General features: G+C 42.8%; 1 protein-coding gene across 3 annotated transcripts; it reads left to right on the plus strand.

Annotated features, from left to right (window-relative positions):
- pank1a (pantothenate kinase 1a) lies at positions 1–26,102 on the plus strand. Of its 3 annotated transcripts, XM_055867178.1 has the most exons (8): positions 491–727; positions 8,304–8,656; positions 9,035–9,288; positions 15,586–15,762; positions 17,840–17,896; positions 18,970–19,093; positions 21,029–21,154; positions 21,351–26,102. In XM_055867178.1, exons 1-8 carry the CDS (start codon positions 700–702, stop codon positions 21,408–21,410), a joined length of 1,179 nt encoding a protein of 392 aa, XP_055723153.1. In that variant the 5' UTR covers positions 491–699; the 3' UTR covers positions 21,411–26,102. The 3 variants fall into 3 exon arrangements, with proteins under 3 accessions (XP_055723320.1, XP_055723153.1, XP_055723240.1); XM_055867345.1 differs by lacking the exons at positions 491–727; positions 17,840–17,896 and adding an exon at positions 1–132; XM_055867265.1 differs by lacking the exon at positions 17,840–17,896 and having other exon boundaries at positions 492–727.
- Positions 26,103–26,489: the final 387 nt, after the last annotated feature.

A 26,489-nucleotide genomic window follows, 5' to 3' on the forward strand; every position in this document is an offset into this window, starting at 1 on the left:
GGTCGTGGCTATTGTGGAGCGATGGGTAACGATGCTTCGAGTGTGGCTGTTGTCGATGTGTGCAGAGGGTCCCTGCTTCGGGGCGAGGAGAGGTACTGTTATAGCAGCACAAGTTAACCAAGTCAAATTCCGGTAAGGCACTTCCGTGTAACACATTGTAAATGTGCTTGGCAAATAAAGGCGATTCTGATTCAAGGGACTGCGACTATCATGACTGCTTTTGTCTGTCAGCAAACCATTCTATTAAACTATTTTCTTTTCATAATCATAAGGAAAATGTCCTGGATATTAGCTATTGTTAGTTCCAGCTACGTTGTTTTAGAAACTATGTGACTCCTTTTGTTTTTGCAATGGGTGCACCGTGATTGGTGTCTTCTCAGTCAGAAGTTGTGCTGAAATGGCTCCTGATAAGAAGGCTTGGCGTACTTCGGCCAATTAGCGGCCGCCCTCTGTCTCCGCAAGGCTGGGTTAAAGAGCCAGGACACCGCCCCCAAATGTACAAAATTCCCTTCCCTGGTTTCTAGGATGCTGTTCAAGAAGTTCAAACTTTTAGTCGAAGTCACAGTGCAAAAAAGTTGCGTTTTCTTTGCTGTATAAATTGGGGAATCTAAAATAATTGTAAACACTGATTTTAACTTTGCATGCCTGTATTTTTTCGGGTGTTAATAAGTGTTTTTGAATGCACCTGCGTGCATCACTATGAAGCTGAGAAATGTAAAGAAGCCAGGTAAGTTGTTTGCTATTGTTTACATGACAGTGGAATGTCAGACTCACGAAACTAGAACATTTGATGGGAATCGTGTAAAGTGTTCAGTTGTCAGCGTAGATTACACTTGTCACAAGTAGGGCACTTCTGAACTGCCATTATTGAAAAACAATCTCTGTGACATTGTGAAACATTCTCTTCGGTGTTGTTGAGCTGAGTTTCTTTCTAGAAAAGACCTAGGGCAAGTTCAGCGGTCCACTGGCTTAGCATGCTAGTCGGCATTCCTCTGCTCCATCTCTAATTGTGTTAGACCTGAGAGAGAGAATTGTCTGCTGTGCCCTAGTTGTCGCGCCAGCCTGGTCTCATAGACTAGACGTAACATAGTAAATATAACTCCGAGATACTGAAATTAGTAAGTTATGTTACCTTTACATAAGACAAAAGGTTAATTAAGGCAAAAACGAAAGTAGGGTGGTTGGTCGAGAAGGGTACAATTGCGGTGCCCAATTCGAGGCATTCCTGTATCTGCAGCAACCCCTCATTATACTTTCATTGATCCATTTGTAAATTAGCACAGGTGGGAGGTGGGGGCACTCCAGTAAAGTAGGGGTCATTAATGCGCAATCATGTTGGATGCCAGCTGTCAAACTACACAGAAGAATGGGCGGGGGTGACAACAGTAGCGAGCCCTACACTGGTAGACAGTGTCCTTCACCCCCAACTGTCGGGTAATGTTTTCCTGCAATTCTCTTAACGGTGATGGCAGGTGTTTGGCAGGCGGCAGCGAATTACACAGTGTGTTAGCTTAGCCAGCTAGTCCAAAGGAGGACACTGGCAGGTGGGAGGCGGGGGTGACATAGTGTCGCTAACTGTCAAGCTAGCTAGTACACCGTTTCGCTAACTATCAAGTGAGCGACTGCATTGTGTCGCTAGCTAGCACACTGTGTCGCTATTGATCACGCTAGCTAGCACACTGTGTCGCTAATGATCAAGCTAGCTAGCATACTGTGTCGCTAACAATCAAGCTAGCTAGCACACTGTGTCGCTAACTATCAAGCTAGCTAGCACACTGTCACCCTTGCCTCCCGTCTGCTGTGGTATTGAGAAGGGGGGGACAATGGGGTGCTCGGGGGGGGGGGGGGGCATTCATGCAGGAACCAATGGGATGCTCGAAGGGGTGGAGGGGTGTTCTTGAAGGAACTAATGGGATGCTCGAGAGCGTTCCTGCAGATGCTTGATGCCCACATGCAGGAACGCCCTGAATTGCAGGCTGCAGTTGCACAAAATTCGGTTGGTCAGGAGTATAACGCGAACGTCTAGCAACCCAAAGGTTGCATGTTTGAGTCTCATCATGGGGAAATTTAGAATTTTAGATGATTAGTAACTTTGCAACTATTTACTACTTTTGAGCTACTTTGCAAATACTTAGCATGTTAGCTAACCCTACCCCGAACCTTAACACTTTAGCCTAACTCTAACCTTAACCCCTAGCCTAGCTAATGTTAGCCACCTAGCTAACATCAAATTGGAATTTGTAACATACATTTTGCAAATTCGTAGCATATTAATACATACAATATGAATTGTAACATATCATACTAATTGGAGTGTCCTCGGATTTACATGTACTATGTTACGTCTACCCCTGAGTCCAGGTTGGTTGCAAGTCCCCCCTCTGTTTTTAGAGGAGGGGTTCCCAAACTTCCCAAACCTTCTAGCATTGGAAAACAACCCGCACCCCATGTCTATTTCTATGGGCACAAGCACTGTTCATGACACAAACTATTACCACCCGTCTTGTTGGCGAAGAAAAAATTTAGCAGGTTTTAAAGCTTATTTTCTGCAATTTTAGAAATTTTGTCATGAGGTGCAGAGAACATTTAGCCGTTTTAAAGTTAATTTTGTTACAATTCTATACATTTTGCCATGTCTAATGTGTATTATGTGATATTTAAGTGGCTCAAACATTACAACAAAATCTATGGTCTAAAAAACCTAGCTAAAAAACCTAGCTAGAAAACTAGCGGTCGACCGATTATGATTTTTCAACACCGATACCGATTATTGGAGGACCCAAGAAAAGCCGATACCGATTAATCGGCCGATTTAAAAAATAAAAATATATATATTTTTTTTATATATATATATATATATATATATTTTTTTTTTAATTTTTTATAAATGTATTTTTAATTTGTAATAATGACAATTACAACAATACTGAATGAACAGTTATTTTAACTTTTAATTTAATACATCAATAAAATCAATTTAGCCTCAAATAAATAATGAAACATGTTCAATTTGGTTTAAATAATGCAAAAACAAAGTGTTGGAGAAGAAAGTAAAAGTGCAATATGTGCCATGTAAGAAAGCTAACGTTTAAGTTCCTTGCTCAGAACATGAGAACATATGAAAGCTGATGGTTCCTTTTAACATGAGTCTTCAATATTCCCAGGTAAGAAGTTTTAGGTTGTAGTTATTATAGGAATTATAGGACTATTTCTCTCTATACAATTTGTATTTCATATACCTTTGACTATTGGATGTTCATATCGGCACTTTAGTATTGCCAGTGTAACAGTATAGCTTCCGTCCCTCTCCTCGCCGCTACCTGGGCTCGAACCAGGAACACATTGACAACAGCCACCCTCGAAGCAGCGTTACCCATGCAGAGCAAGGGGAACAACTACTCCAAGTCTCAGAGCGAGTGACGTTTGAAACGCTATTAGCGCGCACCCCGCTAACTAGCTAGCCATTTCACATCGGGTTACACCAGCCTAATCTCGGGAGTTGATAGGCTTGAAGTCATAACCAGCGCAATGCTTGAAGCACAGTGAAGAGCTGCTGGCAAAACGCACGAAAGTGCTGTTTGAATGAATGCTTACGAGCCTGCTGCTGCCTACCATCGCTCAGTCAGACTGCTCTATCAAATCATAGACTTAATTATAACATAATAACACACAGAAATACGAGCCTTAGGTCATTAATATGGTAGAATCCATCCGGAAACTATCATCTCGAAAACAAAACATTTATTCTTTCAGTGAAATACAGAACCGTTCCGTATTTTATCTAACGGGTAGCATCCATAAGTCTAAATATTCCTGTTACATTGCACAACCTTCAATGTTATGTCATAATTACGTAAAATTCTGACAAATTAGGCGGCTCAAACTGTTGCATATACACTGACTCTACGTGCAATAAACGCAAGAGAAGTGACACAATTTCACCTGGTTAATATTGCCTGCTAACCTGGATTTCTTTTAGCTAAATATGCAGGTTTAAAAATATATACTTCTGTGTATTGATTTTAAGAAAGGTATTGATGTTTATGGTTAGGTACACGTTGGAGCAACGACAGTCCTTTTTCGCAAATGCGCACCGCATCGATTATATGCAACGCAGGACACGCTAGATAAACTAGTAATATCATCAACCATGTGTAGTTAACTAGTGATTATGATTGATTGATTGTTTTTTATAAGATAAGTTTAATGCTAGCTAGCAACTTACCTTGGCTTCTTACTGCATTCGCGTAACAGGCAGGCTCCTCGTGAGGCAGGTGGTTAGAGCATTCCACTAGTTAACCGTAAGGGTGCAAGATTGAATCCCTGCTCTGACAAGGTAAAAATCTGTCGTTCTGCTCCTGAACAAGGCAGTTAACCCACCGTTCCTAGGCCGTCATTGAAAATAAGAATGCGTTCTTAACTGACTTGCCTAGTTAAATAAAGGTGTAAAAAAATAAATAATAATCGGTGTCCAAAAATACCAATTTCCGATTGTTGTGAAAACTTGAAATCTGCCCTAATTAATCGGCCATTCCGATTAATCGGTCGACCTCTAAAAAAAAACGTTAGCTGACATTGGCTAGTTGATTTTTGGTAAGTTATACATAGCTCTCTTAAGGTATGCAATTACTGACATGACAAGAGGATTCTACTATTACAACTTTCAAGTGTAAATTGAAAGCCGGACTGAGTTCATTTAATGGGCGCGCCCCACAGTTTGGGAACCACTATTTTAGAGGTACCTCATTGAGATTTCAAGTGGAAGCTCCAATCCACACCAGCAGTTAATGTCTTGGTCTTTTCCAGTGTGTTATTGTACCAGTATTCCGATTAGGTTTTTGGAAAGAGCCTAATGTTCACAACAAAGCCTATATGTTGGTTAATAATTAATCCGGTGTTTCAAATCTCAATGGTGATCTTTGGTGCCATTTGATGGGTCTGACCCTGAGATTTTTCACATGCTGATGTTGTAATGCATACTTCCAAGTTTACTGAAGCCATTTAAACCATCAACTATATTATTTTAACCACTAACTATGTCTAAAGCCATGCAGCATGTAGTCACATAAAAGGCATACGGGGTGGCAGGTAGTCTAGTGGTTAAGAGCGTTGCTGGTTCGAATCAACTAGGTGAAAAGTGTGAGCAAGGCACATAACTCTAATAGCTCCTGTAAGTCGCTCTGGATAAGTGTCTGCTATATGACTAAAATGTAAATACAAACTGAGGCTATAGATGACAATATCCGTAACACAAAATGTACCCGAAATGGTGTGATCAATATCAGTGTAATTATAGAGATTTCAAATCAGCTCTGATTGACCTGAAGTGGTGTAGCCTATTACACAAGATTAAAATTGCACATTCAGCTTGGCAATGCCCTCAACATTCTTGCTGAGCTGTCATTTGTATAACCTCAAGTCTTAACATTTACCATTGATTATTCTAGCTATAGGTTATCTTCCCCAGGGATATTGCATGAAGTACTGCATCAGTTGGTTAAAGAAAACGCTCTTACAATTTGCCTACATCTCAGCTGGTAATGAAATGAACAATAAGCTACTTAAATATGCTGTAACTTTTTAGTATCAATGAATCATAACACCACAGCAGGTTATTTGGCAGCCACTGCAGAAAAATTCAAAATTAGACGCGTTTGGAAAACGTTTCGCTATAACCACAGCGGAGGCTAACCAATATAAAGGCTTTCTATAGAGCATGTGAAGTGGACGCTGATTAGTTTAGCATTTTCCACACTAATGGTTAAGGTTAGGATTGGGTTTGGGGAAGCTGATCCTAGATCTGTAGTTAGGGGAAACTTCACCCAGGAGTGTGTATCTGACACAGTCAGTGAGGGAAGTGAGGGTGAACAGCCTGTTTTGAAAATGTGGTTATCTTTGTTTGCACAGAACAGCTCTCATAAAGAGAGATCCCAGATTAGAGACCAGGTACCATCGGTCGGGTACATTTTCTACCACTAGTTACAGTTCACAGATGATTAACATGTTTTGATGACACTGACACAGGTTTCACTGCTATGTGTAGGTCAATTTTACTTAGAATTTTTTAATTTCACCTTTATTCACCAGGAAAAGCCCATTGAGAGGCACTGTTTTGAGACCTGTCCAAGAAGGCATTAGCAATCAAAACAACATTACACAATACAATCAACACAACAATATGATCCGATGAAGGTTGGGTTCTGGTCTCTTGGTTTATAATGGAAATGAAGAGGAAGGTTGGAGTGTGGTGGACTACACCAGGGTTGAACTCTATTTAAATTCCAGTCAATTAAGAAAGTAAACCAAATTCCAACTCTTTTCTCACTCAGTCACTCACACAAAAGTCCTACAGCTGGACAGGGCTGGAGTCTCACTGGTGAGGTGACTTTCATGTGCTCCCTGAAATTATGATTCTACTACCCCACCTGCCCCTAGCCCTGATAAAGAATGATTCTACTACCCCACCTACCCCTAGCCCTGATAAAGAATGATTCTACTACACCACCTGCCCCTAGCCCTGATAAAGAATGATTCTACTACCCCACCTGCCCCTAGCCCTGATAAAGAATGATTCTACTACCCCACCTGCCCCTAGCCCTGATAAAGAATGATTCTACTACCCCACCTGCCCCTAGCCCTGATAAAGAATGATTCTACTACCCCACCTGCCCCTAGCCCTGATAAAGATTGATTATACTGCCCCTAGCCCTGATAAAGAATGATTCTACTACCCCACCTGCCCCTAGCCCTCATAAAGAATGATTCCACTACCCCACCTGCCCCTAGCCCTGCTCCCTCATAAAGATTGATTCTACTGCCCCTAGCCCTGATAAAGAATGATTCTACTACCCCACCTGCCCCTAGCCCTTCTCCCTGATAAAGATTGATTCCTCTACTCGGGAGGCTGGTTTGCCTCTCATCTAGTAATCCATCAAGCTAAGGAAAGCTAGGTAGGCCCTGGTCTCATTCAGTCAGTTGTTAGGGTTACGTCCTTCAAGCTAAGGAATGGTTGTAGCAGTAGACCTTGGTGTCACTATCAGTTGAGGGTTCACTTCCCAGTCTGTTTTCATGGAATCCTATCAGATATGGTATAACCAGTTCTGGCAGATTGTTATATAATCACTTTATAGAGGTCTTGCACACTAATAAACTCTGAGAGTCATAATCTCAACGTGGACTTTGCCTCTTGTCAGGCAGTGACTCTCCTAAACCTAGATATGACATTTGACCAGCGAAGAGGCTGCTTTACAACAGAATAACTAGTCTACCAGCAAAGAGACCTCATTCTATGATGCATCTCAATGTAGGTTAGTCCCTGAATTTTTTTTTATTTTACCTTTATTTAACTAGGCAAGTCAGTTAAGAACAAATTCTCATTTTACAATGACGGCCTAGGAGCAGTGGGCTAACTGCCTTGTTCAGGGGCAGAACGACAGATTTGTACCATGTCAGGTCGGGGATTCGAACCTGCAACCTTTCGGTTACTAGTCCAACGCTCTAACCACTAGGCTACCCTAGGTAACCCTGTAATGCACCCCCCCCCCCCCCCCCCCAAAAGAAAAACAACGCCGCTTCAGGCAAACTAGAAAATATTCATCTTGAAATAAGGTTTCCATGGAAACTTGAGCTCTGTTGTAGCTGTGGATTTAGCCTACAGTGGCTGGTAGGCTACATGTGTTTTAAAAATAAAACATTTACTCCACCTATTTGCATGCGTAAGCGGACAGATGTACAAATAACCTATTAAAATGGCACCACCAGCCACTGAAATATCTCAATAAGATGATGGGACACAATGTAGAGGCAAAATGAAAAAATACTGTCGCTGTCTTGCTTTCCAACTAAGTACATGGACAATTGGCGTAAACCTGGGCCTATCTATACCCTAGGTCCTTTGTCACAGTAAAGCTAATATTGATGATAGATCTTGGGCTAACCTAAGAAGACCGATATTGGACCCATTCCACCACCATGACTGGACTTGCCAGGAACAAGGAAATCTTCTCTCTCTTACGCAGAACTAGTTCACATCAGTCACATGGCCATCTGACCTGTGAAATAGGCTGGGTCACAGCTTCCTTGTGAGAGTATCATTGGTTGGAAATCTCAAGTGTATTCCTATGACAACAGTTTCCTATTATGCGTGGTATTTTAGCTGACATTTTAAATGCAGACAGCCGGGTTATTTGCTGATGACTGGATGCTTTGACTCTTAGTAACACTTCAGTTTGCTGATACAACAGGGACACGACGTGGTAATAACACCTTCAATGATTTATGTATCTCACACTTTGCCTTGACAGCCTTCCCCTGGTTCGGGATGGACATCGGCGGTACTCTGGTGAAGCTGGTCTACTTCGAGCCTAAAGACATCACGGCGGAGGAGGAACAGGAGGAAGTGGAAAACCTGAAGAGCATCCGCCGCTACCTGACCTCCAACACGGCGTACGGAAAGACGGGCGTCCGAGACGTCCACCTGGAACTGAAGAACCTGACCATGTGTGGCCGGACGGGCAACCTGCACTTCATCCGTTTCCCCACGCAGGCCATGCACCGCTTCATCCAGATGGGAAGCGACAAGAACTTCTCCAGCCTTCACACCACGCTCTGCGCCACTGGCGGAGGGGCCTACAAGTTTGAGAATGACTTCAGAACGGTGAGTGATCGGGAGACTCTCCTTTTGGGCAAAAGACCGTCCTCGACTTCTCTGTCCTCTCTCCTCCATGACACGGAGGCCAGTAAGTGGTCAAGGAGAGTGTCAATATGTTTTTTTTTTTTTTTAAACAGTGGGCTCTGGACTTTTTGAGCCCTGTGCTTTCCTGTACCAGTGTTGCAGAAACATGGTGTGCTGTCATAAACTTCACTGTGCTTCTCTGTGGCCCCAGACCTGCTTTGTTATATAACCAGTCATTAACCCTGACTGCTGTTTGCTTTATGCACATGCTGAGATTTTACTCTGCATGATTTGCCTCACACCACTTTCTGTCTTTCTTTCACTCTCCCTACCATATTCCCACCTCCTCCCCCTCTACAGATGGCTGATTTAGAGCTGTTGAAGCTGGATGAGCTTGACTGTCTGATTCATGGCCTGCTCTATGTGGACTCCGTGAGCTTCAACGGCCACCCTCAGTGTTACTACTTGGAGAACCCGTCAGACACCCAGAACAGCGTGAAGACACCGTGCAGTCTGGCCGACCCGTTCCCTATGCTGCTGGTCAACATTGGATCTGGGGTCAGCATCCTGGCTGTGTACTCCAAAGATGACTACAAACGGGTCACCGGTACCAGGTAAAGCACAGAGCAAAAAATGGACAGGGATTATATTTGACATTTTTAAAAGCCTTGAAGGTCAGCATTTATGGTAGTGTTTAAAATATGAAATGTTTAGGCTATTAAGGACAGTGTGGTCACCAGTGCCAATTCAAAATCAATGTCATTTATCAGCAGTGAACTGGGTTTTCCCAGGTGAATGACCCAAATAAATAGTTTTATAGCATGGCGGGTGTCATTGCACAGAAAGGAACTGTAAAATCTTCATAAGAAGAGAGAATCATCAACAGAGATTACAGAGAAAAGCAATAATTTACCACTGCTGTGCGTCATTCGTCTTAAGGTATTCTTTTTTTGTAGTTGAATTGTGACTCACAATGAATAATAGTTAGACTACTTTGTTGTCATTAGCAAGCCAGGTTGAACAACGTCTACGTCAGAATACGAAGTTCTTTATGTGCACCTTGTTCCCCAGACAGTAGGTACTGTCTGTCTGCTCGTTGCACAAGGACAGTCTATATTTACACCAGTTCAACCTTGGAACGTCTCTAAATAGAAATCGGCACTGGGGTGAACCAGAGCTCATGCTGGTATTTACAGTGCCTACAGATAATATTCATACCCCTTGACTTATTCCACGTTTTGTTTCTGTTACAGCCTTGCCCATCTACACACAAATACCGCATAATAACAGTGAAAACAAGTTTTTAGAATGATTTTTAGGCAAATTTATTGAAAATGAAATACAGAGTATTCACACCCCTGAGTCAATACTTTGAGTCAGTTTAGGTATGTCTGCATCAGCTTTGAGTCAGTTTAGGTATGTCTGCATCAGCTTTGAGTCAGTTTAGGTATGTCTGTATCAGCTTTGCACATCTGGATTTGGGTATTTTCTCCCATTCTTCCTTGCAGATTTTATCAACCTCTGTTAAGTTAGATGGGGAGCGGTGGTGAACAGCAATCTTCAAGTCTTTCCACAGATTTTCAATGGGATTTTTTAGCTTTCAGTTAAAACGCCTTATGAAAGTATCCAGACGCCTTGACTTATTCCACATTTTGTTACAGCCTGTATTCAAAATTGATTAAATATATTTGTGTAATCTCACCCATCTACACACAATACCCCATAATAACTAAGTGAAAACATGTTTTAAAAATGTTAGCACATTAAAAAAAATGAAATACAGAAATATCTCATTTACATCCGTATTATTTTACACACCCCTGAGTCAATACTTTGTAGAAGCACCTTATTGCAGCGACTACAGCTGTGAGTCTTTCTGGGTAAGTCTCTACGAGCTTTCCACACCTGGGTTGTGCAACATTGCCCATTTTTCTTTTCAAAATTCTTCAAGCGTTTTCAAATTAGTTGTTGATCGTTGCTAGACAACCATTTTCAGGTCTTGCCATAGATTTTCAAGCAGATTTAAGTCAAAACTGTAACTCGGACGCTCAGGACCATTTACTGTCATCTTGTAGATTTGGCCTTGTGTTTTAGGTTATTTTCCTGCTGAAATGTGAATTAATCTCCCAATGTCTGGTGGAAAGCACACTGAACCAGGTTTTCCTCTGTGATTTAGCCTATGCTTAGCTCCATTCCGTTCATTTCTTTTATCCTGAAAAACTCCCCAGTCCGATTATAAGCATACCCATAACATGATGCAACCACCACTATGGAAAGTGGTACTCGGTAATGTGTTTTTTTGGATTTACCCCAAACATAACACTTTGTATTCAGGACAAATTTTTTTTGCATTTATACATTTTCTTGCAGTATTACTTTAGTTTCTTGTTGCAAATAGGATGCATTTTTCTGAATATTTGTACTCTGAACAGGTTTCTTTCTTTTCACTCTTTCATTTAGGTTAATATTGTGGAGTAGGTACAATGTTGTTGATCCATCCTCAGTTTTCTCCTATCACAGCCATTAAACTCTGTAACTGTTTATTAAAGTCACCATTGGCCTCATGGTGAAATCCATGAGCGGTTTCCTTCCTCTCCGGCAACTGAGTTAGAAAGGATGCCTGTATCTTTGTAGTGACTGGGTGTATTGATTAGGGATGCAACGGTACAGTGGGCCCACGGTTCGGTATGCATCATGGTTTGTGGGCCACGGTACGGTTTCGGTGTCTTTTATATTTAAGAAAAGTGTGCGCTTGTATGACTCTCATACAGAGGACGAGTTTGCAACACAGCTCTTCATCTCCCAATCCAGTACATAGTGAACCGTCACAGAGAGGTAGCTTCCAGTACATAGTGAACCGTCACAGAGAGGTAGCTTCCAGTACATAGTGAACCGGCACAGTGGGGTAGCTTCCAGTACATAGTGAACCGTCACAGAGAGGTAGCTTCCAGTACATAGTGAACCGTCACAGAGGTAGCTTCCAGTACATAGTGAACCGTCACAGAGAGGTAGCTTCCAGTACATAGTGAACCGTCACAGAGAGGTAGCTTCCAGTACATAGTGAACCGTCACAGAGAGGTAGCTTCCAGTACATAGTGAACCGTCACAGAGAGGTAGCTTCCAGTACATAGTGAACCGTCACAGAGAGGTAGCTTCCAGTACATAGTGAACCGGCACAGTGAGGTAGTTTCCACTACATAGCGAACCGTCACAGAGGTAGCTTCCACTACATAGTGAACCGTCACAGAGAGGTAGCTTCCACTACATAGTGAACCGTCACAGAGAGGTAGCTTCCAGTACATAGTGAACCGTAACATAGTGAACAAGAGGTAGCTTCCAGTACATAGTGAACCGTAACATAGTGAACAAGAGGTAGCTTCCAGTACATAGTGAACTGTCACAGTGAGGTAGCTTTGAGTTGCTCTGGAGGTCCAACTATCAGTGGAGAGCGCTAGATAAGGTGTCTGTGTCAATTCCTTTTCAATGTCTCTCTGTGATGTTTCATAGAGTTTGGGAATTACTTTGCTGCTGAAATGTGTGCGGGAGGGGACATTGTAACCCGGTTCATTTTTTTTTTTTTCATCAGGTGACGAAATCCTGAGTCAGTCACCACCGAACAGGGCTGCAAATCTTTGGCTATGTATACTCCCACTGCTTTCGATTATTTCTTTATGTTTTTCTGAATTTGTAGCAAATTGTTGATGGAAGGCAGCAGGGAGAGATTGTTGTGTTTTCTCTAACGAGTGGACTCTCCTTGCTCCAGTTCCAGCTCCACCTGCAAGGCATACGGCCGGGTGATGGCCACGTAAATGACATGTTAGAAGTGTTTCCACTCAAGTAGCCGACAGTGGCAAAGTAACGCTTGCAGACTGTACTTTGTTTGTTTACAGTCTTCTTACCCTCGTCGTCGTATTGAACGCTGAATCCAAAATGTTCCCACACAGTGGATTTGAAAGACGGCGGTGACTCATCAAATGTGCTTCTCTCCATTGTCATCAAATGTGCTTCTCTCCATTGTCATGTTGGAGCTGAGAGAATATTTGTTTTTAGTTTCTTCATGGGGCCCCTTTAGGGAGGTTTCCTCATGAGATGTCATTGCAAATCGTCCTTTGGTTGTTTAATGGGGAGCGGTTTGCGGTCACTGTGGTTGCCACATTTTGAGACATTGCTGTGGAGTAAAGTTTGCCAGCCCTCAGGAGCACCCTAACGGCCTGGGGCCCCAAACGGTTGCCTGCCAAACCTGTTCACAGGCTGCGCGTCTGGTTCTGTGATCTGAATATACAACGTGCGTGTAGTCTGCGGCGCAATAAGCAAGTTTTGGAAATGATAGGAAAATGACAGGCATATCGTAATTCCGCGGTTCACGTATGCGTATTGAACCATAGGACACGTACCGAACGGTTCGACAACATACGGTACCATTGTATCTCTAGTCTTGATACACCATCCAAAGTGTAATGAATAACTTCACCAAAATCAAAGGGATATTCCATGTCTACTTTTCATTTTATTTTTTACCCATCTACCAATAGGTGCCCTTCTTTGCTAGGCATTGGAAAACCTCCCTGGTCTTTGTGGTTGAATCTGTTTGAAATTCCCTGCTCGACTTAGGGACCTTACAGATAATTGTGGGGTACAGAGATGAGGTAGTCATTCAAAAATCATGTTAAACACTATTAATGCACACAGAGTGAGTCCATGCAACTTATTATGTGACTTGTTAAACACCTTTTTAATCCTGAACTTATTAAGGCTTTCCATAACTTTAGGGGTTGAATACTTATTGACTCAAGACATTTCAGCTTTTCATTTGTAATGAATTCCACTTTGACATTATGGGGTATTGTGTGTAGGCCAGTGATGAACAATTCTCAATTTAATCCATTTTAAATTCAGGCTGTAACACAACAATATGTAGAAAATCATTTCTGAAGGCACTGTAGCTCTTTTAAAGAAGGGTAACTTGGCTGGAGTGTTTGGGTAAAAGTGTTTGGGTAACCAAGGTCATTGTGACAGTTCCTGGTGGTCATTGGGACAGTTCCTGGTGGTCATTGGGACAGTTCCTGGTGGTCATTGGGACAGTTCCTGGTGGTCATTGGGACAGTTCCTGGTGGTCATTGGGACAGTTCCTGGTGGTCATTGGGACAGTTCCTGGTGGTCATTGGGACCGTTCCTGGTGGCCTTGGGGTCAGCTTACAGTTCCTATGGGACCTGTTCTGCCTACCCCCACTAACTCTCCCTGTCTCAGGCTGAGAAGAGACTTCTTTTTAGGCCTCTGCTGTAAATTAATTTAGGACCCCTTTCAATGACCCTTCCCCAGCATAAGAGAAACCCTAACTTTAAGCACGCATGGGTGTAACTACAAAATGTCACATTTCCCATTGATGTCAATGCATTCAAGTATAATGTGTATGTCTCAGGTTAGGTTTCAACCTTGAGTGGAAAAATACTTCCTGGTCCGGAGGCTTTTGCTGGAGAGTCTTTTCCATAGAATAAGAAATCAGAATACTTCATTTAATATGATCTCTATGGTCCATTCAGTTTCCTTGAAACTGCCTCTCCTCTCCCTTTCTTGGCTCTGTTTCAACAATCCCTTCTCTGTGTCCTCCTCTCTGTCTTGTTGGGGGTATGTTTCTGGGCCTAATCCCTTCTCTGTGACCTCCTCTCTGTCTTGGTGGGGGTACGTTCCTGGGCCTAATCTCTTCTCTGTGTCCTCCTCTCTGTCTTGGTGGGGGTACGTTCCTGGGCCTAATCTCTTCTCTGTGACCTCCTCTCTGTCTTGGTGGGGGTACGTTCCTGGGCCTAATCTCTTCTCTGTGTCCTCCTCTCTGTCTTGGTGGAGGTACGTTCCTGGGCCTAATCTCTTCTCTGTGACCTCCTCTCTGTCTTGTTGGGGGTATGTTTCTGGGCCTAATCCCTTTTCTGTGTCCTCCTCTCTGTCTTGGTGGGGGTATGTTCCTGGGCCTAATCTCTTCTCTGTGACCTCCTCTCTGTCTTGGTGGGGGTATGTTTCTGGGCCTAATCCCTTTTCTGTGTCCTCCTCTCTGTCTTGTTGGGGGTATGTTTCTGGGCCTAATCCCTTCTCTGTGACCTCCTCTCTGTCTTGTTGGGGGTATGTTTCTGGGCCTAATCCCTTCTCTGTGTCCTCCTCTCTGTCTTGGTGGGGGTACGTTCCTGGGCCTAATCCCTTCTCTGTGACCTCCTCTCTGTCTTGGTGGGGGTACGTTCCTGGGCCTAATCCCTTCTCTGTGTCCTCCTCTCTGTCTTGGTGGGGGTACGTTCCTGGGCCTAATCCCTTCTCTGTGACCTCCTCTCTGTCTTGGTGGGGGTACGTTTCTGGGCCTAATCCCTTCTCTGTGTCCTCCTCTCTGTCTTGGTGGGGGTATGTTTCTGGGCCTAATCCCTTTTCTGTGACCTCCTCTCTGTCTTGGTGGGGGTATGTTTCTGGGCCTAATCCCTTCTCTGTGTCCTCCTCTCTGTCTTGGTGGGGGTATGTTTCTGGGCCTAATCTCTTCTCTGTGACCTCCTCTCTGTCTTGTTGGGGGTATGTTTCTGGGCCTAATCCCTTTTCTGTGTCCTCCTCTCTGTCTTGTTGGGGGTATGTTTCTGGGCCTAATCCCTTTTCTGTGTCCTCCTCTCTGTCTTGGTGGGGGTATGTTTCTGGGCCTAATCCCTTCTCTGTGTCCTCCTCTCTGTCTTGGTGGGGGTATGTTTCTGGGCCTAATCTCTTCTCTGTGACCTCCTCTCTGTCTTGGTGGGGGTATGTTTCTGGGCCTAATCCCTTTTCTGTGTCCTCCTCTCAGTCTTGGTGGGGGTACGTTCCTGGGCCTAATCTCTTCTCTGTGTCCTCCTCTCAGTCTTGGTGGGGGTACGTTCCTGGGCCTAATCTCTTCTCTGTGTCCTCCTCTCAGTCTTGGTGGGGGTACGTTCCTGGGCCTGTGCTGCTTGCTGACGGGGTGTGAGACGTTTGAAGAGGCGCTGGATATGGCTAGCAGAGGGGACAGCAGCAATGTGGACAAGCTGGTGAAAGATATCTACGGAGGAGACTATGAGCGTTTCAGCCTCCAAGGATCTGCTGTGGCCTCCAGGTGAGCAAAGGACCACTCAGTACTGGGACATTATACTGGATATACCATGATAATATACACTGAGTGTACAAAACATTAAGAACACCTGCTCTTTCCATAACAGACTGACCAGGTGAATCCAGGTGAAAGCTATGATCCCTTATTGATGTCACTTGTTAAATCCACTTCATCAGTGTAGCTGAAGGAGAGGAGACGGGTTAAAGAAGGATTGTTGCGTTTTAAGACCATTGAGACATGGATTATGTATGTCTACCATTCAGAGGTTAATGGGCAAGGTAAAACATGTAAGTGGTATGGTAGTAGGTGCCAGTCGCACTGGTTCGTGTCAAGAGCTTTAACGCTGCTGGGTTTTTCATGTTCATCAGTTTCCTGTGTTTATCAAGAATGGTCCACCACCCAAAGGACATCCAGCCATCTTGACACAACTGTGGGAAGCAGTGGAGTCCACATGGGCCAGCATCCCTGTGGAATGCTTTCAACACCTTGTAGAGTCCATGCCCTGACACATTGAGGCTGTTCTGAGGGCAAAAGAGAGAGGTGCAACTCAATATTAGGAAGGAGTTCCTAATGTTTTTTTACACTCCGTGAATGATGAGCTATATCTACCACTTAATATACACTCAGTGGCCAGTTTATTAGGTACACCCATCTAGTACCGGGTTGGATCCTCCTGTAGCCATGAACGGCTACAGCTGGTCAGAAACAATGTTCAGATACACTATGACGTTCAAACGTTGCTCAGTTGGTATCAAGGGACCTAACTTGTGCCAGGAAAACATTCCTCACACCATTACACCTCCACCACCAGCCTGTACCGTTGACACCAGTCAGGCTGGGTCCATGGACTCACGCTGCTTACGCCAAATACTGACTCTGCCATCAGCACGACGCAACAGGATTCAGCGGATCAGGCGATTTGTTTTTCGTCTCCTCAGTTGTCCAGTGTTGGTGATCACGTGCCCACTGGAGCCACTTCTTCTTGTTTTTAGCTGATAGGAGTGGAACCCAGTCGTCTGCTGCAGTAGCCCATCCGTGACAAGGACCGACGAGTTGTGTGTTCTGAGATGCTGTTCTGCACACCACTGTTGTACTGCGCCGTTATCTGCCTGTTTGTGGCCCGCCTGTTAGCTTACATGATTCTTGCCATTCTTCTCACCAACGAGCTGTTTTCACCCACAGGACTGCTACTGGCTGGATCTTTTTTGTTTGTCGCATCATTCTCAGGAAACCCTAGACACGTTGTGCGTGAAAGGCCCAGGATGCCGTCCGTTTCTGAGATACTGGAACCGTCACGTGACTATCGTACCACGCTCAACCGCTTAGTGCACTGTTTTTTTCCCCGTTCTAACGTTCAATCGAACAGTAACTGAATGCCTCGATGCCTGTCTGCCTGCTTGTTTTATATAGCAATCCACGTGACTCACTGTCTGTAGGAGTGAACCATTGTCATGAACGGGGTGGTGTATCTAATAAACTGTCCACTGAGTGTATATATGAAGCAAGCAGACGGACATGAAGTCATTCCGTTACGTTAGGTCCATTGATACCATTTGTGCAATGTTTCAATGCCCAGAAGAATTGTCTGGTCTTGAAAGCAAAGGTGGTCCGACCCGGTACTAGCCACTGAGTGTGTATACCATTTTTATCTATCATGATTATATATAGATATATCTACTATGATAATATATGTTGGGGTTAATTGCATTTAAATTCAGGTAATACACTAAAATTCCACTTCTCTTCAATGAGGAAAATGTGGTATTGGAATTTGGTTTACTTTCTGAATTTAAATGGGATTGATATGTAATTGACCGCAACCCTGATATGTACCATTATATCATCATTATTAACATCATTATGATGATGAACATTAGGCTATATCTACCATGATAAACCGGCCAGTCACATTTATGTGGAATTATGTAGGCTTTTATTCGTAAGAGGATGGCACATGAAACACACTTTGTAATATAATTTTCAAAGAGCTCATTCTGAAAATATGCCATACTGAGATTTTTTTTTTTTTTTTTTGTTGAAATATATACTTATTTTGGGTATTTAAATTCTTGTTTCTTAGAAATGCAGGGGTATTTTCTAATGGAGCACTGGCACCGAAGAGCTCCGATGAGAAAAGGTGCTGCTACGCACAGCCACAATAGTACAGTAATCCTGCAACTAATCCTGAATGAATTCTTGGTAATAATTCAGTATGTGACAAATCTCAGTGTAATTAATTACCAATGGTTACCCAGTATTAAGTGGTTTATTATGGTAGTTAATGAACTGTAAAAGCAGTTACACAGATATAAGGCGCAATGTACAGGTAACTGACAAAATAATGGACACACTTGAGTAAATGAGGGATCGGTGTATTGAAAGCAGGTGCTTCCACACAGCTGTGATTCCTGAGTTTAAACAATTTAAATCCCATCATGCTTAGGGTCATGTGTAACAATGCTGGGCTGGCCATTATTTTGCCTACCACGGTTATGCCCTCAGGATGACAATCCACGGTGTACGAGTGGTCACTGACTGGTTTGTTGCGCATGAAAAAACGACGTAAACCATATGCCGTGGCCGTCTCAGTCACCAGATCTCTACCCAATTGAACACTTCTGGAGCGGCGCCTGAGACAGCGTTTTCCACCACCATCAACAAAACACCAAATTATGGAATTTCTGGTGGAAGAGTGGCGTTGCATCCCTCCAATAGAGTTTCAGACACTTGTAGAATCTATGCCGAGGTGCTTTGAAGATGTTCTGTCTTGTGGAGGCCCAACACCCTATTCAGAAACCTTATGTTGGTGTTTCCTTTATTTTGGCAGTTACCTGTAGGTGCAGTAACACATCAGTGTCCTTGTCCCAGAAGTGATCTTTATCACTGGCCTCGGCCTTATGGTAGATGTTCAATTCCCTTCAATTTTTAACACAACAATCTTATTGGTATTAGGGTTGCAAAATTCCTGGAACTACCAATAAATTCCCTGGTTTTCTAGAAATCCTGGTCAGAGAATTACAGATTTGCTGCTTATTCCCTCCTGATTCTGGGAATCGTCCACTTGTGTAACCCTAATTGGTATTGTTTAAATTAAAGACATTTTTGTCGATTTTTTTTTTTTCTTCATGTAAGCACATTTTTTAAAAATAAGAGCTTCCTTTCTGATTCTTCTGTTATTTTTCTGTTCTGGGGTGACCTTTTAACATACAGCTTTGGTCACATGATGAGCAAAGAGAAACGAGACTCCATCAGCAAAGAGGACCTGGCCCGGGCTATGCTGGTTACCATCACCAATAACATAGGCTCCATCGCACGCATGTGTGCCGTCAACGAGGTAACCACGCATACTCCATACAGTTTGCATAATTACATATTAACATTAATTCACTCATTTACACTATATATATATATATATAAAAAAGTATGTGGACACGCCTTCAAATTAGTGGATTTGGCTATTTCAGCCACACCCGTTGTTGACGTGTATAAAATTGACCACACCGCCATGCAATCTTCATAGACAAACATTAGCAGTAGAATGGCCTTACTAAGGAGCTCAGTGACTTTCAACCTGGCACTGTCGTAGGATGCCACCTTTCCAACAAGTCAGTTTGTCAAATTTCTGCTAGAGCTCCCCAGTTAACTGTAAGTGCTATTATTGTGAAGTGGAAACGTCTAGGAGCAACAACGGCTCAGCCACGAAGTGGTAGGCCACACAAGCTCACAGAACGGGACCGCCGAGAGCTAAAGGGCGTAGTAGCATGTGAAAATCGTCTGTCCTCGGTTGCAACACTCACTACTGAGTTCAAACTGCCTCTGGAAGTAACGTTAGCACATTAACTCTTAGTCGGGAGCTTCATAAAATGGGTTTCCATGGCCGAGCAGCTGCACACAAGCCTAAGATCATCATGCGCAATACCAAGCGTTGGCTGCTGTGGTGTGAAGCTCACTGCTATTGGTCTCTGGAGCAGTGGAAACGTGTTCTCTGGAGTAATGAATCATGCTTCATCATCTGGCAGTCAGACGAACGAATCTGGGTTTGGCGGATAGTGCCAACTGTAAAGGTTGGTGGAGGAGGAATAATGGTCTGGGGTTGTTTTTCATGGTTCGGGCCCCTTAGATCCACTGAAGGGAATTCTTAATGCTACGTCATACATTCTAGATGATTCTGTGCTTCCAACTTTCTGGCAACGGTTTGGGGAAGGCCTTTTCCTGTTTCAGCATGACAATGTCCCCGTGCACAAAGCGAGGTCCATACAGAAATGGTTTGCCAAGACACCTTTGGGATGAATTGGGAACGCTGACTGTGAGTCAGGCCTAATCGCCCAACATCACTGCCCAACCTCACTAATGTTCTTGTGGCTGAATGCAAGCAAGTCCCCACAGCAATGTTCCAACAACTAGTGGGAAGCGTTCCCAGAAGAGTGGAGGCTGTTACAGCAGCAAAGGGGCCATCAACTCCATATTAATGCCCATGGTTTTGGAATGAGATGTTGGACGAGCAGGTGTCCACATACTTTTGGTCAGGTAGTGTATGTTTTCACAAGAAGTCGTTGTCTAAAGGGATTATTTGAATTTCCACGTTTAGTTAATTAGCAGAAACTCTTAACCCAGAGCGACCACATATATTAGTCATTTGGGTGGTTTTCTGTACGCGCTCAGCTTCTTCACAGCGTTGCCTTGTGGCATGGGGATCAAGCAGCATTGTACAGGGCTATCAAAGAGCACAGATCACCGCCACCACCTGGCCCGTAGACCTTTTCCCAAAGCAGGAACTATAGAATAGTTCATTGCCAAACAACAATGGTTGATAGGAACTTGTTTTTAGCGTCACTGATAGTACAGACAGGACAATCAGTATAAGGCAGCTTAGTTCAACAGGGACACAGCAGTACAGATACACTGTATGTAGCATTTCAAGGTCCAACTGACTTCTCAGCTCTGGCGTTTTGTAAATTGATTCACATTGAGTACAGGGCCGATGACATACAGCGGACTCCTGTCTTTTAGCTCCACCTTGTGGTCATAATGAGTATTTTCCTTGCAATGTTGCTGCAGTATTACGTGAGTGTACTTCTCTGTGTGTTTTGTAATATCAGTTTATCAAAATAACTTGAATCATCTCAAAGCAAACAACCGTTCCCTGTTGTTATGATTCAGAACTGTTAATCTGTGTTTAGCAGGATTATTGGTTTTTATAATGGGCTTCTTGGTGGAAAATGAATTGGATACGTGAACTATTTTACAACCATGATCTTTTCGCTTTCAGAAAATCGAGAGAGTTGTGTTTGTTGGGAATTTCTTACGTATCAACACCGTGTCTACTAAGCTGCTGGCCTACGCCATGGACTTCTGGTCCAACGGACAACTGAAGGCCTTGTTCTTAGAACACGAGGTACAACACTTGATTTGAGTTGGACTTAAGAGATTCTGTCAGACTGGATGTTAACAAAGCTGTCAACTCTACTCCATAGCTCCCAGATTCCATAATCAATTTCCTTGATTCCATTCATGAGTATTGTAATAGTACTCGTACTGTATTTGAGTAGTTGTAATAATACTATATTTACCACGTTGTATGTTTTCTGTAGGGCTATTTTGGAGCGGTTGGGGCATTACTGGAGCTGTTAAAGTCGCCTGAGGAGCCATGAAGACATGCCCATGTCGTCTGTATAGAAGCTGCTGAAAAGGTTTTCACGGAAGCCACCACAAGAAACTGGAAAAAAACTGGGAAAAGCCATTTTAATAATTTAACTGTAAATATCCTTTCACTCCCTCCCCTAAAGTCCCCTCAAATAGAGGTTTTAATATAACTAATGTAATGTCACATGTCATGAACCCTGGGTGGCAGGTAAATGCTAAGGATCACAGAAACTGTGTTTTGTTTTTAGCACTGTGTGTAAATACCTATTTGTGTAGTTCTAGGGTGCACTAAAGCCAAAACCTGCTGAGATTTGACTTGTGTTGACAGTCCAGTTACGTCTGAGGTATAGAGGAAAATTAGTTTGTTCTGTCCAGCTATGTACAAAAAACAAAATGGCAGACAGGGGGAAAGGGTTTAGTTTCATTCGTATCAAATGAAGGGACCAAGAGGCTGTTTCATCATCATCATGGGCCGGCCCTTTAATTAAGCGTGTCACACCAAGGCTCCACTCTCCGTTCGCCTGTGGCACTACCCATCATCATAGCTTTATTATCAGAGCATGGTTAACAGTGATGGGAGTGTTTTTCCAAAAAAAACATTGGTTACACAACCTCCTCAAACTCTCTTTTTAGTGATGGAGTTCTGTGATCGGCTAGTATGTCAGTCACTTTTGCAAGATATGTCGTGATCTTGGTACTTTGGTTGTTTTTCGAAGATGCTGCACTACAGAGCTGAATTATGAGTCTGCCTTTCCTCACTAAGAAAGTGCCTCATCCTCTCCTAACCCTGGCCCATGATGACACACACTCTACAGCCAGTCATGCTGTAGAATTGCCTTGTGTTTGAATTGCCTAGTAAGGAATTTTTGGTGTTTTTTTTATCTATTGTAGTTGTAAGAAAGGTACATAACTACTGCCAGCAGTTAGTCTATATAGGGATTTAAGAGATTTGTCTTCCTGTGTCTGTGGGAGTTCCTCACCCAGTGCAAAGGGTCCATTACCTGTAGTTTGGACAGAAAGTCTCTCTTTTGGCCCCCAAAAGTAATTCCCATAGCTGCTATTAGTACTTGTTCTAGTCATCAGTTAAAACTATTCAATGTGAATGTGCTTGTAACTAAAAGATTGAAGGACCACCACAAGACATGTATTACCTGTTGGCCTAGGTATTTCAAATGGAAGCATTAACAGTGTTGTCCGGGTTTGGCTGGTGTAGGCCGTCATTGTAAATAAGAATTTGTTCTTAACTGACTTGCCTAGTTAAATAAAGCTTAAATAAAATTTGAAATAAATAAAAATTAACTGAGCAACAAGTAGTCAAAAGAAACATAAATGTATTTCATCCATCAACTTCTAAATGGCTTTGTTAGAAAAATACTGTTGCATCTAATGTCTCAACCTTTGGCATTATGACGTCACAGAATGTTCTGTCGTTCCTTTTCGTTCCTTCGCTCCATGTTGGTTAATTGCCTCATCCGGTCAGGTGCCACTCTGTTGTTAAACTGGGTAGCAGTTCACTTACTGGCTACTCGGTGCCATCCTCTTCTCAACTCAACCCTATGTGTTGTCTTTGTGTTGTTTTTAGTGGAAATAAACTGAACAAAAATATATAAACGCAACATCCAGGCTGTATCACAATTGGCCCAGCGTTGTCAGGGTTTGGCCTGTGTAGGCCGTCATTGTACATAACAATTTGTCCTTAACTGACTTGCCTAGTTAAATAAAGGTTAAATTATAAATCTAGTAATAATTAGTGTTGAGCTAATTTAATTTTTTTCATGAGCTAAAATAAAAGATCCTAGAAATGTTCCGTACGCACAAAAGGATTACTTCTCTCAAATTTTGAACAAATTTCTTTACATCCCTGTTAGTGAGCATTTCTCCTTTTGCCAAGGTAATCCATCCACCTGACAGATGTGGCATATCAAGAAGCTGATTAAACAGCATGATCATTACACAAGTGCACCTCGTGCTAGGGACAATAAAAGGCCACTATAAAATGTGCAGTTTTGTCACATGACACAACACCACAGATGTCTCAAGTTTTTAGGGAGCTTGCAATTGGTATGCCGACTGCAAGACTGTCCACCAGAGCTGTTTCCAGATAATTGAATGTTCATTTCTCTACCATAAGCTGCCTCCAACGTCGTTGTAGAGAATTTGGCAGTACATGCGACTGGCCTCTCAACGTGTATGACGTTGTGTGGGCGATGAGTTTGCTGACATCAACGTTGTGAACAGAGTGCCCCATGGTGGCAGTGGGGTTATGGTATGGTTAGGCATAAGCTACAGACAACGAATACATTTGCATTTTATCAATGGCAATTTGAATAAACAGAGATATCGTGACGAGATCCTGAAGCCCATTGTCGTGCCATTTATCCGCCGCCATCACGTCATGTTTCAGCATAATGCACTGTCCCATGTCGCAAGGATCTCTACACAATTCCTGGAAGCTGAAAATGTCCCAGTTCTTCCATGGCCTCCATACTCACCAGACATCTCACCCATTGATCACGTTTGGGATGCTCTGGATCGACGTGTACGACAGCGTGTTCCAGTTCCCGGCAATATCCAACAACTTTTCACGGCCATTGAAGAGGAATGGGAAAACATTCGGTGGTCACACCAGATACTGACTGGTTTTCTGATCCACGCCCCTACCCTTTTTTCTTTTAAAGACCAACAGATTCATATCTGTATTCCCAGTCATGCGAAATCCATAGATTAGGGCCTAATTTATTTATTTCAATTGACTGATTGCCTTATATGAACTGTAGCTCAGTAAAATGTTAGAAATGTGTTGCGTTGATGTTTTTGTTCAGTGTACATGTGTGTGCCATACATTTTCTTCATTTTGGGGGGGGGGGGGGGGGGTCTTTTCATATAAGGTGTTTACGCATCAGTGTGGCTGTTTGTGAAGGCTCCATTTAGGCCTATTTTAAAATCCGAGCCCCACTGCAGCCAGCTGCCACATTGAGTTCAGCCAGGTCAGTACATTTCATTCATCAGCATGGGTATTCTGACTTTGTTGTGATTTTTTTTGTGTGAAAAAAAATAATAAATCGATTTCTTTTTTTGTATTATTATTTTTTTGACGATTTTTTTTTTTTTTTTATGTTGATTTTTGTGGTTGTATGTATTATTTGTTGTTCTATAACCAGTCTGCTCTGAGAGTTATTCCAAGTACCCCCTGTTCCCAAACTTTGCATGTATGTTCTTATGATTTGAATTAGACCTTACATTAGCCCCTGGTACTAGTCTGGATCAGTGGCTAAACCTTGGATTACCATTTCGTTATGTATTACCCCCAATAGCTTTTCAAATGTATTTTAAAAGTGTCCCAATTTTACATGTGTGTATCACTGATGAGATGAAATGAAGTGATGAAACACCTCAAGTCTTTAAACCAAGGGTCAAACTCATTCCACGGAGGGCCTCATGTCTTCTGGTTTTTCCTTTTAAATGTTGACCTAGACAACCCAGGTGAGGGGAGTTCTTTACTAATTAGTGACTTTAATTCATCAATCAAGTACAAGGGAGGAGCAAAAACCCCGCAGTCACTCGGCCCTCCGTGGAATGAGTTTGACACGTGCTCTAAACAATGTCCTGGAAAGATGTCTGTGACTGAAGTCCCTGTGCTGTGAGAAGGCACTATTAGGAAATTACATTTCTCTTTGCTTCCAAAGCTCTAATTTGTTGAGTCTAGTTTAAATATAAAGTATTTTTCCTTTTTCAGTGGTCCATATGTTAAATCCATGTATTAGTCACACCTGAAGACCACCTACAAGTCTAGCATTGAAGCATTGTGACTACGTGACGGCCCTTCAAGTTAGCCTTTTAGTATGTTAGTCTGGCTCAATACGAAGCTCCTCTTCCTCAGTGTTTACACACTGTGTTTGCGTCTCGTGACTTGAGCCATCAAACCTGTGTTATGTAAGAGCTCTGTTTGTACAGTATTGTGTACAGAGATATTGCTTGCCACAGCACAAGGACAGCAATTACTTCATGCCCATACTAAAGCGCTATTGAGTGATTGGCATTAAAGCAGAAGTCTTCGTTTTCCCTTACCAGCTCATTACAGTGTTGTTAATGAACAGGAGTTTGATCTCTGATCACAGAGAACATGCTATGCAGTAGCTCTCTTCGGTATAATGTCCTAGCAATGCTGCAAACTCTGCCAATAACCCAAAATGAGTAAGTGGTTGTTCAAAGCTGTTTTGAATTGTTAAGAATTATACCAAATGTGCTCTGAGAATCCGGTTTTTATCTTGAGTGAGTTTCTTCTGCTCGAGTCCTGCTGAATTTGAAATAAAACAGACTTATTCTGGAAGGTTTTAGAGGATGGACCTTCTATCATCGATCTGAATGTACACGGAGACCTATAAATATATCCACCAGCAATCTCTACTAATGAAATATCTAACCTGATGGTTATTTACGGTGTGTAAGGCTGCGTTTATACAGGCAGCCCAATTCTAATCTTTTGCCCAATTATTGGCAAAAGAGCTGATCTGATTGGTCAAAAGACCAATTTAGTGGGAAAAATCAGAATTGGGCTGCCTGTGTAAATGTAGGCTTAGTGCTTAACTCTCTTGCTTAAGAAAAATTACAAGAAAAGGAACACAAAATATTCTGTGTGCAATGTGTACGTACTGAAATTGACATTTTGTTTCTAAAAGGAATAAAATTGTACAGCTATAGAGATGTCAATTGGTGATTCTTGATGCTGTCAGGGAGAGGGGGGGTTTTGGTGATTCTTGATGCTGTCAGGGAGAGGGGGTTTTGGTGATTCTTGATGCTGTCAGGGAGAGGGGGGTTTTGGTGATTCTTGATGCTGTCAGGGAGAGGGGGGTTTGTGATTATTGATGCTGTCAGGGAGAGGGGGGTTTGTGATTATTGATGCTGTCAGGGAGAGGGGGGTTTTGGTGATTCTTGATGCTGTCATGGAGAGGGGGGGTTTGGTGATTGTTGATGCTGTCAGGAAGAGGGGGGTTTGTTCAGATGGGAAAACATTTGTGGAGATAATAGGTGTTGGTTGCAACCTATAAGCATAATCACATTTCTCAGAGTATCAAAAAATATAGTTT

This window comes from Salvelinus fontinalis, chromosome 1 (assembly GCF_029448725.1).
Source record: "Salvelinus fontinalis isolate EN_2023a chromosome 1, ASM2944872v1, whole genome shotgun sequence".
NCBI lineage: Eukaryota > Metazoa > Chordata > Actinopteri > Salmoniformes > Salmonidae > Salvelinus > Salvelinus fontinalis.

What these genes read in the sequence shown, in the direction of transcription:
- pank1a (XM_055867178.1), top strand. Translation starts at nt 700, where the DNA reads ATGAAGCTGAGAAATGTAAAGAAGCCAG. An exon ending in GAGAAATGTAAAGAAGCCAG is followed by an intron (nt 728 to 8,303) that starts GTAAGTTGTTTG and finishes TTGCCTTGACAG; the next exon opens with CCTTCCCCTGGTTCGGGATG. An exon ending in AAGAGCTCCGATGAGAAAAG is followed by an intron (nt 17,897 to 18,969) that starts GTGCTGCTACGC and finishes TTTAACATACAG; the next exon opens with CTTTGGTCACATGATGAGCA.